General features: G+C 42.9%; 1 protein-coding gene across 2 annotated transcripts in view; it reads left to right on the top strand.

Annotated features, from left to right (window-relative positions):
* ARMC9 (armadillo repeat containing 9) overlaps positions 1 to 17,136 on the top strand; it is a 260,953-nt gene that overhangs the window by 122,640 nt on the left and 121,177 nt on the right. For both annotated transcript variants that reach the window (XM_038768825.1, XM_038768738.1), the window contains 4 exons: positions 1,417 to 1,507; positions 2,341 to 2,464; positions 6,399 to 6,538; positions 11,393 to 11,469. In XM_038768825.1, coding sequence (XP_038624753.1) covers positions 1,417 to 1,507; positions 2,341 to 2,464; positions 6,399 to 6,538; positions 11,393 to 11,469 — 432 coding nt within the window. The remainder of the gene's footprint in view (positions 1 to 1,416; positions 1,508 to 2,340; positions 2,465 to 6,398; positions 6,539 to 11,392; positions 11,470 to 17,136) is intronic.

Genomic DNA, 17,136 nt, shown 5'->3' with positions numbered 1-17,136 from the left:
GGAAGGAGTCGGGGTAAGAGAAGCAGGGAGTTGGAGCAGCTTTAAATATCTTGGCCCTGCCCTCCCCGACACACTTCTGGTTGGGTTAAAATATTACTTTCACCTTCGTATGTCACTGATAATTTTTATCTAAATTGCTCTTACTATATGCACAGGGGAGCGTCCGCTCTGGAGGCAGGAGGAAATGGTAGATGGCAGAAAAAGAGAGAGGAAGGGCTAAGGAGGAGTCATCCCGGGTAAAGGAAGAGTCATCCCGGGTAAAGGAGGAGTCATCCACATCGAGGCGATTGTTGAAACAGTGGGTGTGGATGAGCTCCCCAAGGAGTTGAATGTAAAGCGAGTAGAAAAGAAAGCCCAGAAGGAGTCTCAAGGGCCACCCACAGTTAGAGAATGCCACGTGGCTCAGTGGAAAGAGCCCGGGCTTGAGAGTCAGAGGTCATCATCATCAATCGTATTTATTGAGCGCTTACTGTGTGCAGAGCACTGTACTAAGCGCTTGGGAAGTACAAATTGGCAACATTTGGTCGTGGGTTCTAATCTCAGCTCCGCCACTTGTCAGCTGTGTGACTTTGAGCAAGTCACTTAACTTCTCTATGCCTCCCATTTCCTCATCTGTAAAAATGGGAAATAAGACTGTGAGCCCCATGTGGCACAACCTGATTACCTTTTATCTACTCCAGTGCTTAGAACAGTGCTTGGCACATAGTAAGCGTTTAACAAATGCCGTCATCATCATCCTCATCATTTCCACTTCATCCAATAGAATTTATCAGATGCCTTTTGGGAGCAGAGCACTGGGATAACTACTTGGGAGGACAATAGAATTAGAAGGCGGGATTCCTGTCCTCGAAGAATTTACCATCTAGTGGACAACTTAATTTAACAATTGTTTTTGCACCTCAGTTAAAAACTAAGATCTTTTTTTTTAAAAAAAAAACCTGTGGATTCATGTTTGGTTTATGATTTGCATCCTTTTATCACGGAACTGTCTTCTTAGTTGAACTCCCCAGATGTAGTTCATTTACTTAAATACCATCCCTTTTCCCCTTTCAAATACACAACAGGAAGTGAAAGATTACAGTTGCTTATCACTCCATCAGTGGTATTTATTGAGCACCTTCTGAGTGCCAAGCGCTTTACCAGAGGCTTGGGGGAATGATGCAATATACAATTAAATATGAATAAGTACGTAAATACTGAAGATAGGAATTAAGTGCAAAAGTGCTGAGGGTGGCTGTTGAGTTGACACAATTAGAGTATTGTGAATTATTTGGGAAGGTTTCCTGGAAGTTGCCCAGGTAAAATCCAGTTTTTATCTGAGTCTGAGGTGTAAAAAGAGATTAACTTCTTTGCAGGGAATTTTTCTACAAATAATCTTTAAATTGGGTATTTTCTCTTTTGACGTTTTCCTTGCAGAGAAATGTTCTGAAATTACTACACTCCAAGTGCGAGGTCGTCCGACAGTACACAGCCAGGCTTTTCAATGCTTTTGCCTCATTAGCAGAAGGTAAGAGATCTGCTGTTCTAAAGGAGGCAACGTAATCTATACTGATCGATAGGATCGTTTCTTTTGGAAATGTGACTACTTACTCAAAATTCTCAGAAGCCGGAGGGGTTAAATAGGTGGAGGAAATCTGGCCTTTCCATTTTTTCTCCTTTCTCCTCTGCGCACAGTTGGGTTTTTGCCTTTTGAAGCCTGTGGTCTTGGAGCCCACTCATTTTACCAAGTAGAATTCAACACCTTTAAAAATACTTTTCAGGCACATAAGGTGATTACCTTCCTGCTTGTGCCATACCGATTCAAAGTGAGCCTCCTGAAAGCAATGGAAGTTGACCCGCTTAACTTTGGGGATTTTTGTCTTTACTGGTTTTTGGCCCTGGGAATCAGAAGGAGCTTATAAAGTTAATACTTAAAGCGGATAAACTGCCTTCTCCTTTCGATTCCGTTTGATTTTGGAAAGGGCTTTTTTTTTCCACAGGCTCACAGGCATAAACCATCACCTTGTATCTACCCCAGTGCTGAGAACAGTGCTTGGCACATAGTAAACGTTTAACAAATGCCATCATCATCATCATTTCCACTTTTCCAAATGCTCTGGCTGTGGAAAGCCAAAGTGTGGAAGGATAAATAGTTAAATAAGTGGAGATTAATATGTTTCCAAAATATTTGTGAATTCTAAAGGGCATAAACATAAGTGGTAAGGAGGGCTTTTGGAGGGTTGGGACTTGGGAAGGGAGGAATGTCTCCTAGAGGAGGTGGGTTTTCAAGAGGATTTGCCAATAAAAAGAAACTCTTTGCAGACTTCACAAATTCCAATCTTCCATCCTTGGTTGCATAAGGTCGACTCTACCTCTCCCAGAACCCAAAGCTGCTGAGGATGCTGGAGGAGAGACTGAAAGATGAAGATCAAGATGTGCTCACTCGGGAGAATGTGCTTGGGGCTTTGCAGAAACTCAGCTTCAGGTGATGAAAGGTTCGGAGGGTGGCAGTGGCAGCTGGAGAGAATGTTCAAACTGGTTAGACTGCTCAGGATTTGGGGAAAAAACAATTTCCATAAACCTCTTCATCAAACGCTGCTGATATTCATTCATTCAATCGTATTTATCTAGTGCTTAATATGTGCAAAGCACTGTACTAAGTGCTTGGAAGAGTCCCGACTCCGCCGCTTGTCTGCTGTGTGACCTCGGGCAAGTCACTTCACTTCTCTGGGCCTCAGTTTCCTCATCGGTAAAATGGGGGTGGAGACTGTGAGCCCCTTGTGGAACAAACTGAGTACCTTGTATCTACCCCAGCGCTTAGAAGAGTGCTTGGCACAGTGTAAGCGCTTAACAAATACCATCATTATTATTACCGTTTAATTTAATGGCTGATCAATGGGTTTCAGGTGTTTCTAGTTATTTATTTTATGTGTCAATCAATCAATCATATTTATTGAGCGCTTACTGTGTGCAGAGCACTGTACTAAGCGCTTGGGAAGTACAAGTTGGCAACATGTAGAGACAGTCCCTACCCAACAGTGGGCTCACAGTCTAAAAGCAAACGTAATTCTAAGCAATGGGATAGGTACAAGCTAGTTAGGTCAGACACAGTACCTACCCGCATGGGGCTCACCATCTAAGTAGGAGGGAGAACTGGTATTTAATCCCCATTTTACAGTTGAGGAAACTGAGGCCCAGAGAAGTTAAGTGGCTCGCCCAAGGTCACATAGTGAGCAGTTGGCAGAGCCAGGATTAGAACCCAAGTCCTTCGACTCCAGGCCTGTGCTCTTTCCATTAGGCCACACACCTGAAGTACCACAAAGCCAAAGTATAGGGCGTGGGAGGGGAAGGGTCTTTAGAGCATCATCATCATCAATCGTATTTATTGAGCGCTTACTGTGTGCAGAGCACTGTACTAAGCGCTTGGGAAGTACAAGTTGGCAACATATAGAGACAATCCCTACCCAACAGTGGGCTCACAGTCTAAAAGACTGTAAAAGTCTAAAAGCCCCATGTAGAGCATACATGGGGATCGATCTTACTGAATGTCAGTGAGGATTCTTGTCCAGTTCCAAGGGAGAGCAATTATCTGCCTGATGTGAAGAGTGAAGGTGGGTCAGGCCAGAGGTAGGATGTGGGTGAGAGGTTGGTGGTGAGATAGATGAGATCGAGGTACAGTGAGAAGGTTAGCGTCAAAAGAACGAAGCATGCGGGCTGGGTTGTATTAGGAGAGTAGAGAGGTGAGGTAGGAGGGGGCAAGGTGATTAAGTGCTTTAAAGTCAATGGTGAGGAGTTTTTGTTTGATGCAGAGATGGATGGGCAACCACTGGAGTTTCTTGAGGAGTGGGGAAACACGGCCTGAACGTTTTCGAAGGAAAATGATTCGGAAAGCACAGCGTTGAGAGTCAGAGGACCCTGGTTCCAGTCCCGCCTCCACCGTCCACCATCTGCCAAACATGAGGACCTTGGGCAACTCACTTAAACCTCCCCATGCCTCTGTTTCCCCATCTGTAAATCTCTAAAATAGGGGTGCCGTAATTGCACTCCCATCCCACTAGTCTGAGAGCCCCACGTGGGACAGGGGCCATAATGTTTGGATTATCTCGTCTCCGGTCTCGGTACCCAGCACAGTGCTCAGCCCACAGTTTATCCTGTAGTCTTTCCTGTTAGTGCCCTTTTTCCATCTGTTAATCATTTTGCTAATAATAATGGTGGTATTTGTTAAGCGTCTACTATGTGCCAAGCACTGTGGTAGAGACAAGATAATCAGATTGGACACAGTTGTCCCTGGTCGTCATTTGGCTCACTTGTTCTTTTAGACTGTAAGCCCACTGTTGGGTAGGGACTGTCTCTATATGTTGCCAACTTGTACTTTCCCAAGTGCTTAGTACAGTGCTCTGCACACAGTAAGCGCTCAATAAATACAATTGATTGATTGATTGTTCTCACCGGGGGGAGAGCAGGTATTGAATCCCCATTTTATAGGTAGGGAAACTGAGGCCCAGACCGGTTAAGTGACTTGCCCAAAATTACATAGCAGACAAGTGGCGGATCTGGGATTATAACCTTCCGTAATAACCTGCTTTCTTAGAATTGAGTGTGTTGAATATCAACTCTTAATGCTAGAAAATTCAAGTAGTTGCTGGGATGGGGTTACTGATACACTTTTAAATGGGCTTGAAACCGTGTAAGAATTCATATCTCAACTTAAAACATGTTCATAATGTGGACAACCACTCAAGGCCATTAGGTAACCCAGAAAGCAAAGGCACCTGAATAGAGGTGGTACTGAACTAAATTTATGTAATTCTCATCATCCGAGTTAGGCAATGGAAACATGGCTTGGGTGATCCGAGGCAAAGTATTGGTCACTACAAGTTCAATACCCTCCAAAGGTGTCCTTGAATAAATACTGTTCCAAAACTAGATATCTTTCTTTTTTTAATTTTGTGCTTTCTTAAATAATATTTTCTTCAGTTTATTATTCTAAAGTGACCACGAATGTTGTAATGTGCGTATATATGTGTGTATGTACATGTGTGTATATATATATATATATATATATATATATATATATATATATATATATATATATATATATATATATATAAGCATACACAGTCTTAGTAGAGTGTGTGTGAGTGTGTACGTTTTAGTCTTGGTATTTGAGGACGAGTTTACTGAAGGAGATTACTACCTCTATGAGTTACTTTACCCGCTGCATCTCACATTTTGTACACAAAAGGAGGGATCTTTCATTTGCAGTTTCAGCTGCTCTTTTCAATTTAGGTTTGTGACTCTCCTCACTAGATTTATTTTCTTCCTGACACGTATCAATCAACTCTGTTATATTGTACCATTCCCAAGAGCTCAATATGGTACTCTGCCCAAATACATTTGAATGATGGATTGACACCTTCATTGAGCCCGAGTCACTGTTCTTTGGATTGCTGCCCATCACCTAGATCTCTCTCTGTTCGCTGCAGTTGTTTCCCAAAAGAACCCAAATATGATACACCTTTTGAAATCATGCTTCGTATTTTGCTTTGGTTTGCCTTATTTCAGCTTCCTCTATAATAGATTATTACCCTAATTCTGATAAGAACCCGGGTGATCTAACGGCATCATCACCATCTGGCTTCTAGACTGTGAGCCCGTTGTTGGGTGGGGACTGTCTCTATATGTTGCCAACTTGTACTTCCCTAGCACTTAGTACAGTGTTCTGCACACAGTAAGCACTCAATAAATACAATTGAATGAATGAATGAATTTGGCATCTGCAGTGTCTTGGCAGAATCAGAAAACCTTGTTGTAAAATTCCTTAAAGATGCTGCTAATTATTTGTGAGCTCATTTTGTTTCATCAGATGCAGATAGAGTAGTAGCAGAATATTTATTTCTATTAACGTCTGTCTCCGTTCTAGACTGCAAGCTCATTGTGAACAGGGAATATGTCTGTTTATTGTTATATTGTATTCTCTGTCCTATTAATTGAGCGTTTACTGTGTGCAAAGCCAAGCGCGTAGTTCAGTGCTCTGCATACAGTAAGTGCTCAATACATACTGTGTGCTCTGCACACAGTAAGCGCTCAATAAATACGATTGATGGTGATGATGATGACATACGATTGAATGAATGAACGGAGAATACAAAAAAGAATCCTTTATACTTGCTAATAAAATAAAAGTTGGCCCATCTGCTCCTCAGATGTTTTTTAACTTTTAATGTATTTTCAAGCATATTAGAAGCATTAGTTATACATCTAGTAATGTGACTTCTTCCTTTGCCTTTCATGGATCTAATTACTGGTGTCCACTGCTTAAGTCTTTTCCTGGTTTCTTGTTCAAATTAGCCCAAACTCTTAGAAAATGTTTTTTTCTTGCCTTTCCCACTATTAACCTATAAGTTGTTCTCTTCTAGGCGTGCGGTGCAGTCAGTAATGATCCAGGATGGGCTCATTTTCTGGTTGGTTGATGTCCTGAAGGATCCCGATTGCTTATCAGATATCACACTGGAGTACTCAGTCACGCTGCTCTTCAACCTTTGCCTCCGGAGTGCAGGTGTGGTGGAATCCAAGCCTCACAGTGATGTTGTTGTTGTCTTATGCTGTCGAGTCGTGTCCGACCCATAGTGACACTATAGACACATCTTTCCCAGAGTGCTTCCATCTGCTGTCGTTTTGGTAGCGAATCCATAGAGTTTTCTTGGTTTAATCCAGAAGTGGTTTACCATGGCCTCCTTCCGCGCAGTAAATGAGTCTCTGCCCTCGACTCTCTCCCGTGCTGCTGCTGCCCAGCACATTTGAATTTTGACTTGCAGCAGATTGCCTTCCACTCGCTAGCCAGTACCCAAGCTTGGAATGGAATGGACAGGCCTATGCTTGACTCTCCCTCCCGTAGTCATTCATTCAATCGTATTTATTGAGCACTTACTGTGTGCAGAGCACTGTGCTATGCGCTTGGGAAGTACAAGTTGGCAACATATAGAGACCGTCCCTACCCAACAACGGGCTCACAGTCTAGAAGGGGGAGACAGACAGCAAAACAAAACATGTGGACAGGTGTCAAGTCATCAGAATAAATAGAAATAAAGCTAGATGCACGTCATTAACAAAATAAATAGAATAGTAAATATGTACAAGTAAAATAGAGTAATAAATCTGTACAAACATATATACAGGTACTGTGGGGAGGGGAAGGTGGTAAGGTGGGGGGGTGGGGAGGAGGAGAGGAAAAAGGGGGCTCAGTCTGGGAAGGCATCCTGGAGGAGGTGAGCTCTCAGTAGGGCTTTGAAGGGAGGAAGAGAGCTAGCTTGGAGGATGTGTGGAGAGAGGGCATTCCAGGCCAGGGGGAGGATGTGGGCCGGGGGTCGATTGCGGGACAGGCGAGAACGAGGTACAATGAGGATGTTAGTGGCTGAAGAGTGGCGGGTGCGGGCTGGGCTGGAGAAGGAGAGAAGGGAGGTGAGGTAGGAGGGGGTGTGGTAGTGGAGAGTTTTGAAGCCGAGAGTGAGGAGTTTTTGCTTGATGCGTAGGTTGATTGGTAGCCACTGGAGATTTTTGAGGAGGGGAGTAACATGCCCAGAGCGTTTATGCACATAGATGATCCGGGCAGCAGCGTGAAGTAGAGACTGAAGTGGGGAGAGACAGGAGGATGGGAGATCAGAGAGGAGGCTGATGCAGTAAGCCAGTCAGGATAGGATGAGGTAAGGTAAGTCAAGGTAGCGGTTTGGATGGAGTGGAAAGGGCGGATCTTGGCGATGTTGCGGAGGTGAGACTGGCAGGTTTTGGTGATGGATTGGATGTGAGGGGTGAATGAGAGAGCAGAGTCAAGGATGACACCAAGGTTGCGGGCTTGTGAGACAGGAAGGATGGTAGTGCCGTCTACAGTGACGGGAAAGTCAGGGAGAGGGCAGGGTTTGGGAGGGAAGATAAGGAGTTCAGTCTTGGACAGGTTGAGTTTTAGATGGCAGGCAGACATCCAGATGGAGAGGTCCTGAAGGCAGGAGGAGACCCGAGCCTGAAGGGAGGGAGAGAGAGCAGGGGCAGAGATGTCGATTTGGGTGTCATCAGCGTAGGGATGATAGTTGAAGCCGTGGGAGTGAATGAGTTCACCAAGGGAGTGAGTGTAGATAGAGAACAAAAGGGGACCAAGAACTGACCCTTGAGGAACCCCTACAGTAAGGGGATGGGAGGGGGAGGAGAAGCCTGCAAAAGAGACTAGAATGAACGGCTGGAGAGATAAGAGGAGAACAGGGAGAGGACGGAGTCTGTGAAGCCAAGGTTGGATAGCGTGTTGAGGAGAAGGGGGTGGTCCACAGTGTCGAAGGCAGCTGAGAGGTCGAGGAGCATTAGAATGGAGTAGGAGCCGTTGGATTTGGCAAGCAGCAGGTCATTGGTGACCTTGGAGAGGGCAGTTTTGGTGGAGTGTAGGGGACGGAGGCCAGATTGGAGGGGGTCAAGGAGAGAGTTGGCATTGAAGAATTCGAGGCAGCGGGTTTAGACGACTCATTCAAGGAGTTTGGAAAGGAATGGTAGGAGTGAGCTAGGGCGGTAACTAGAAGGGGAGGTGGGGTCAAGAGAGGGTTTTTTTAGGATGGAGATGTGGGCATGTTTGAAGGCAGAGGGGAAGGAACTAGTCATGACTAGTAGAGTCCTGGAAACTCTCCAGGTGTGATCTTGAGAGGGGCATGGGTGTGAGGAAATGGAGAGAGCTTTTTAGACCAGGGTTGTCAGTGTCAATTGCTTTTAATCACCCTCATTGAAATTTGAAAAGAGTTGGGGAAAAAGGGTTCTTACCCCTACTTAGGGGTAGGTAGGATAAGCAAATTTCCAGTAGGTTCAAAAGTCCTTGAGGTCCATTTTTGACTTGGTGGTAGTATTGATGCCATTCATTCAGTCGTATTTATTGAGCGCTTACTGTGTGCAGAGCACTGTACTAAGCGCTTGATATAATTGATGCCAGTCTTCTAAACTGTGGGCCCATTGTGGGTAGGGATTGTCTCTATTTGTTGCTAAATTGCACTTTCCAAGCTCTTAGAATAGTGCTTTGCATACAGTAAGTGCTCAATAAATACGACTGAACGATTGAATGAATATAAACATAACCCCCAAATTCAGAGGTGTTCAAAGTACTTCATGTAGGTATTTTTTGTTCACCCATATGTAATGGGCTAAGATTATGATCACCATTTACAAAGGAGAAGACTACAGTACAGAGAAGTTAAGTGACTTGCCCAACAGCAAGTCGCTTAACTCCTTGAGAAATAATAATAATAATGATGGTATTTATTAAGCGCTTACTATGTGCAAAGCACTGTTCTAAGCACTGGGGGGATACAAGGTGATCTGGTTGTCCCACGTGAGGCTCACAATCTTAATTCCCATTTTAGAGATGAGGTAACTTAAGTACAGAGAAGTGAAGTGACTTGCCCAAAGTCACACAGCTGGGATTAGAGCCCATGACCTCCGACTCCCGAGCCCGGGCTCTTTCCACTGAGCCATGCTGCTTCTCTTTTTTTTGTTCTGTTTTTTTTTTTTTGTTTGCTTTTTATGTTTTGTTTTGTTGTCTGTCTCCCCCTTCTAGACTGTGAGCCCACTGTTGGGTAGGGACCGTCTCTGTGTGTTGCCAACTTGTACTTTGCAAGCGCTTAGTACAGTGCTCTGCACACAGTAAGCGCTCAATAAATACGATTGATTGATTGATTGATTCTCTGAGAAACAGCGTGGCCTAGTAGCTAGAGCACGGGACTGGGAGTCAGAAGGACCTGAGTTCTAATCCCAGCTCAGCCACTTGTCTGTTGTGTGACCTTGGGCATGTCATTTCACTTCTCTGTGTCATCTGTAAAACCGGGATTAAGATTGCGAGCCCCACGTGGGCCAGGGACTGTGTCCAACCCGATTTGCTTTTACGCACCCCAGTGCATAGATGCCATTATTATTATTAACAGAGCAAGTCAGTGGCAGATCCTGAAACAGAACACAGATCTTATTCTTCCAGTGTGCTTCCTAGTAAACAATCCCACCTCTCTTAATCTGCCTTTTCTTCTTGGAAGAGAAATTCCTACATGCTTTCATTAAGTCCTCTAATATGCCTTCATGTGCCTAAATTTGGATGCATATAGAGCTATGATTAGAAATCAGAAGTTAGACGTTGACCAAAGGTAACGGGAAGACAATTGGTCATGAAGTGGACAGCGAGCAGAAGCCCTACACTTAACTCAGGAACTTATCAATAGGTATAATGAAAGAGTTAACCAGAATAATATTTGTAGCTGTGTTCTGGTCTACAACTGTTGTTGTAAACCAGATGACTTCCACCTAAAATCCTTGCCATTTGTGTTATGTAGCAATAAAAGTAAAAAACTTACTGATACCTTGTCTTGCACATAGTAGGCGCTTAATAAATGCCATTATTATTATGGTGACTCTGCTAAACTGCAGTTTTGCTGACCGCTGAGCAGTTTTCCAAGTCAAAACAAGCAATCCTCAGGGTTTTCCATCCATTAAAATAATATTTTCACTGTCCTTAAGTAAATTCTCCGGAGGAATGTAGAAAAATAGTACGGTGATGCACATAACCAATTCTGTCTACTATGAGTTTATCATCTCTGTTGGAATCTAATACGCACACTTCCTCTTGCAGCCATAGGAAACCAGCAGACCGATAACTCAATTGTGTATGGTAAGGCAGGTTTGGAGACAACTTTCCTAACAGATGATTTTTTTAAGCAGGAGACACTCATTTATAACTCTTTTTCGACCAGACATGCTTCAGTACTTATTATTATTATTATTATTATCATTATTATGGTGACTCTGCTAAACTGCAGTTTTGCTGACCGCTGAGCAGTTTTCCAAGTCAGAACAAGCAATCCTCAGGATTTTCCATCCCTTAAATTAATATTTTCACTGTCCCTAAGTAAATTCTCAGGAGGAATGTAGAAAAATAGTAAGGCGATGCACATAACCAATTCTCTCTACTAAGAGTTTATCATCTCTGTTGGAATCTAATACGCGCACTTCCTCTTGCAGCCATAGGAAACCAGCAGACCGATAACTCAATTGTGTATGGTGAGGCAGGTTTGGAGACAACTTTCCTAACAGATGCTTTTTTTAAGCAGGAGGCACTCATTTATAACTCTTTTTCGACCAGACATGCTTCAGTACTTGGCGTTAGAGGAGTATTCAAGCGCACAAACACCATTCTGTTTTAATTATTTTTGACAGTGACACATCCATTTGGGAAGTAGAGTAAAGTCCAGTGAACAGCCCTGAAGCCAGTAGTTTAACAGCAAAATTACTGTAGAATTTCAGAAGAGCAGAACTTAACATCTTCGATATTTTCCACCTATCGACAGTTGTCTTCCTTGTACTAAATAAGGTTATAAAGTTCGTTTATCTTCTTCCTTTGCAGGCAAAAACGCTTGTGCTAAGGTGGCAAGCCTCATTCTGAAGGTTCTTTCAGATCTCCTTGGTCATGAAAACCATGAGGTACTCATTCAACAGATGTTATTATTGGGCTTCTGGAGAAATCTCATGTTTTAGTGTAGATATTTTTATTGATAAGATGTTAATTTCCCTAGGATTCGTTCTTTGGTCTTGGGCATGGGCAACAGACTATATGACAGAGTATATTCAGAAAGCTCAGAGTTGTTTGACTGTATTTGAGTTCTGCAGTTCCAACTTCCTTCCCTTTGCTTTTTCAAGCGGCTCATTATTAGGTCGTTGCTGCATAGATAAAGCATCGAATACGCACGTGTCATTCATTCCTTCATTCAGTTGTATTCATTCATTCATTCAATCGTATTTATTGAGCGCTTACTGTGTGCAGAGCACTGTACTAAGCGCTTGGGAAGTACAAGTTGGCAACATATAGGGATGGTCCATACCCAACAGTGGATTTATTGAGCGCTTACTGTGTGCAGAGCACCGTACTAAGCGCTTGGAAAGTACAAATCGGCAACATATAGAGACAGTCCATACCCAACAGTGCATTTATTGAGCGCTTACTGTGTGCAGAGCACTGTCCTAAGTGCTTGGAAAGTACAAATCGGCAACATATAGAGACGGTCCCTACCCAACAATGGGCTCACAGTCTAGAAGGGATCCACAGCTCACCCAACGACATCATTTATTTACAGGTTTAGAGGCCCTGGGGAACCACTTTGAGGAGGATAGTAGTGGAACACTCCAGTTGGTCCCTATTTTAAGTAAAATATGAATGCTTTACTTTTCCTTAAAACTAACTGCTGATTGGCATTGGTTTTAGGAGAGACATGCCAGGAGGTTTGCCAGGGCCACAGATGCCAATGGGTAGATCTCTTAAAGGATTCTGTCCTCCTGCATCCCACCTCAGCATAAAACCCTTGCAAATAATGTGATATTAAGAATTCTGTGGTATTAATAGCTCCCATCTGTCATTTATTTTAATGTCTTTGTCTCTGACTAAATTGTAAGCTCCTTGAATCAATCAATCAATCGTATTTATTGAGCGCTTACTGTGTGCAGAGCACTGTACTAAAGCGCTTGGGAAGTACAAGTTGGCAACGTATAGAGACAGTCCCTACCCAACAGTGGGCTCACAGTCTAAAAGGAAGGCAGGGATCATGTCTACCAATTCTATTGTATTATACCTTCATCATCATAATAATAATACTAATGGTATTTATTAAGCGCTTACTATGTGCCAAGCACTGTTTTAAGCTCTGGGGTAGATACAGGGTAATCAGGTTGTCCCACATGGGGCTCACAGTCTTAATCCCCATTTTACAGATGAGGTAACTGAGGCCCAGAGAATAATAATAATAATGGTATTTGTTAAGTGCTTACTATATGCCAACCACTGTTTTAAGCGCTGGGGTAGATACAGGGTAATCAGGTTGTCCCACATGGGGCTCACAGTCTTAATCACCATTTTACAGATGAGGTAACTGAGGCCCAGAGAATAATAATAATAATGGTATTTGTTAAGTGCTTACTATATGCCAACCACTGTTTTAAGCGCTGGGGTAGATACAGGGTAATCAGGTTGTCCCACATGGGACTCACAGTCTTAATCCCCATTTTACAGATGAGGTAACTGTGGCCCAGAGAATAATAATAACAATGGTATTTGTTAAGTGCTTACTATATGCCAACCACTGTTTTAAGCGCTGGGGTAGATACAGGGTAATCAGGTTGTCCCACATGGGGCTCACAGTCTTAATCCCCATTTTACAGATGAGGTAACTGAGGCCCAGAGAATAATAATAACAATGGTATTTGTTAAGTGTTTACTATATGCCAACCACTGTTTTAAGCGCTGGGGTAGATACAAGGTAATCAGGTTGTCCCTAGTGGGGCTCCCAGTCAGCGTGGCTCAATGAGAAGCAGCGTGGCTCAGTGGAAAGAGCCCAGGCTTGGGAGTCAGTGATCATGGGTTCAAATCTCAGCTCTGCCAATTATCTGCTGTGTGACTTTGGGCAAGTCACTTAACTTCTCTGTGCCTCAGTTACCTCATCTGTAAAATGAGGATTAAAACTGTGAGCCCCACGTGGGACAACCTGATCACCTTGTATCCACCCCAGTGCTTAGAACAGTGCTTTGCACATAGTAAGCACTTAACAAATGTCATTATTATTATTACTGTTATTCATTGATCCAAGTGATTTTTTTTCCACCTTTGATTCATCCTTCCCTCAGCTCCATAGCACTTATGTGCATGTTTGTAATTTGTTTATGTTAATGTCTGTCTCCCCCTCTAGCTGTAAGCTCATTGTGGGCAGGGAACATATATACTGACTATCTTATATCCTACTCACCCAAGTGCTTAGTACAGTGATTTGCACACTGAAAGTACTCAATAAATGTGATCCGTTGACTGCTTTCAGAATAACATGCTCGAGTAACATACTCTCCCCCTCGTCCCCCTCTCCATCCCCGTCTCACCACCCTCCCTTCCCCACAGCACCTGTATATATGTATATATGTTTGTACATATTTATTACTCTATTTATTTATTTTACTTGTACATATCTATTCTATTTATTTTATTTTGTTAATATGTTTGGTTTTGTTCTCCGTCTCCCCCTTCTAGACTGTGAGCCCACTGTTGGGTAGGGACCGTCTCTATATGTTGCCAACTTGTACTTCCCAAGCACTTAGTCCAGTGCTCTGCACACTGTAAGCGCTCAATAAATACGATTAATTGATTGATCCCCATTTCACAGATGAGGGAAATGAGACACAGAGAAGTGAAGTGACTTGTCCAAAGTCACACAGCTGATAAGTGGCAGAACTGGGATTAGAACCCTCAACCTCTGACTCCCAACCCCGTGCTCTTTCCACTGAGCCACGCTGCTTCTCTATGGTAAGCGCATACTGTGTGCTAAGCATTGTTCTAAGCGCTGGGGTAGGTACAAGTTAATCAGGTTGGGCACATTCCCTGTCCCACGGTTGGACTCGCATTCTTACTCCCCATTTTACAGATGAGGGAACTGAGGCACAGAGAAGTTAAGGGACATGCCCTAGGTCATATTAGCAGCGTGGCTCAGTGGAAAGAGCCCGGGCTTTGGAGTCAGAGTTCATGGGTTCAAATCCCCGCTCTGCCAGTTGTCAGTTGTGTGACTTAGGGCAAGTCACTTAACTTCTCTGTGCCTCAGTTACCTCATCTGTAAAATGGGGATTAAGACTGTGAGCCCCCCGTGGGACAACCTGATTACCTTGTAACCGCCCCAGCGCTTAGAACAGTGCTTTGCACATAGTAAGTGCTTAATAAATACCATCATCATTATTATTATTATGTAGCGGAGCCTGGATTAGAACACAGATCCATGCTTTGACAAGTAAGCCATACTGCTTCCCAATTGTTCCTTGACCCCATCATGAACCCAAAGGCTTAGTACAGTGTTCTGCACATAGTAAGTGCCCAATAAATACCACTGATTGATCGATTGATTGACTTCAAAAGAGTAACTAACAGTCAGCATGCCTCAGATAATAATAATAATAATAATAATAATAATAATGGCATTTGTTAAGCGCTTACTATGTGCAGAGCACTGTTCTAAGCGCTGAGGGTGGATACAAGGTGATCAAGTTGTCCCACATGGGGCTCACAGTCTTAATCCCCATTTTACAAATGAGGTAACTGAGGCTCAGAGAAGTTAAGTGACTTGCCCAAGGTCACACAGCAGACATGTGGCGGAGCCGGGATTCGAACCCATGACCTCTGACTCCAAAACCCGTGCTCTTCTCCACTGAAGTATGCCCTGCCACCCAAAGATAATGTACAAACTTTATGGCTTTAAGTCAGTCGTGAAACACAGATATGCACCCTGGGGGCCTCTTAATCAGTGGTATTTATTGAGTGCTTACTATGTACTAAGTGCTTGGTAACTTTTAGCAGAGTAAGCAGACACAAATCCACCGCTGTAGAACAGTGCACATAGTAAGCGCTTAACAAATGCCATTATTATTATTATTATTATATGGGCTACAGGAATGTAAGTCGTTAGTTGTGAACTACAAATGCTTCTAAATTTGGTTGCGGAGCTTACCTTCAACATTTCTCACAGAATAGAAATGAGCTCATGGCAAAAGTCAGTGCTACACATCTGTATCCTATAGATAAGAATAGTCCTGAATACTCCGGTGACTTCCAGAAATCTGCTTTGGGGAACTATTGTGCCATTGTAAATAGCCTAAAGCCCAGCAACATATCGTCATAGAGCGCTACCATCTACTTCCTATTTTAGTTATGGCTTTAAATATTAGAGTGCCAAAATGCTACGTGGCCTAAAATAAAATGCTACGTGACCTAAAAAGAGCCTCTGGTAACTGGTCCCTGAAAATGAAAGAAAGACGTTAAACAATGTCCTTGAATTTTATGAAACAGGAGAATGGTGAAGAACCTAAATAAGATCATTCTGGTTGTTTTCTTGAGACATAGAGTCTTCTCTTACAAAGAGTCATTCCTGTTCATATATTCTTTCTAAATTTTTTTTATATCTACCAGTCTTTTCATCGCCTTCTTCAAAAGGCATTTTGATATTAATAAAATGAAGACCGCAGTTTAAAGAAGCCTTTCATAATGACCAATGCCACACCAAACTGTGTGGTTGACAGTTTACCAAAAGAGGTACCTTGAGCAATGCCACACACACACAAAAATATAATAATAATCATAATAATAATAATAATAATAATAATGGTATTTGTTAAGCGCTTATTATGTGCCGAGCACTGTTCTAAGCACTGGGATAGATACAAGGCTATCAGGTTGTCCCACGTGGGGCTCACAGTCTTAATCCCCATTTTACAGATGAGGGAACTGAGGCACAGAGAAGTTAAGTGACTTGCCCAAAGTCACACAGCTGACAAGTGGCAGAGCCGGGATTAGAACCCAGGACCTCTGACTCCCAAGCCCGGGCTCTTTCCACTGAGCCACGCTGCTTCCCCTGTGATACACAGTCACTATATATAGATTTCAAGGTTTATGTTTCCTCAGGCCACCAGAACTTTCAGTTAAGAAAAGCGACCTTTGCTGAGAAAATGCAAGTATTTCTTGTTATTTCCCTTAGTCAACCTAATTGCATTCTAGGTGTAGGTAGAAGAAGGCTTAAATGGAAACCAATCTTTTATCCCTTTGGGATCTGGGTGACCCCGTTGCATCTCTCCATCCCAAATTAGTATCTGTCATTCACAGTGTGCATGAATCATCTTCTAAGTCCTTGCAAATCTTTTTCTTGTGCAGGTCTGTACAACTGTTAGCAGTGCATATCTACAAAAGCTCTGCTAACTAATCAATCAATTAGTCAATGCTATTGATTGATTAGTTAGCAGTGCATATCTACAAAAGCTCTGCTAACTAATCAATCAATTAGTCAATGCTATTGATTCTGTGTGCAGAGCTAGGCGTGATCCTTATCCTCAAGGAGTATATAGTCTAGTGGGGGAGATAGACATTAAAATACATTACAGATATAAGAGACAACAGAATATAAGGATATGTTCGTAAGCGTGGTGGGAGACGAGTGAGTACCAAAGTGCTTAGGGTTATAGACCCAAGTGCATAGGTTAAGCCGAAAGGAAGGAAAATAGGGTGGAGAGATGAGAGGTTTTATCAGAGCTATAGTACTATTTGCTCTGATGATTTTGACACCTGTCTACGTGTTTTGT

The sequence above is a fragment of the Tachyglossus aculeatus genome, chromosome 1 (assembly GCF_015852505.1).
Source record: "Tachyglossus aculeatus isolate mTacAcu1 chromosome 1, mTacAcu1.pri, whole genome shotgun sequence".
NCBI classification, from domain to species: domain Eukaryota; kingdom Metazoa; phylum Chordata; class Mammalia; order Monotremata; family Tachyglossidae; genus Tachyglossus; species Tachyglossus aculeatus.
This window is presented reverse-complemented; position numbering and strand designations above follow the sequence as displayed.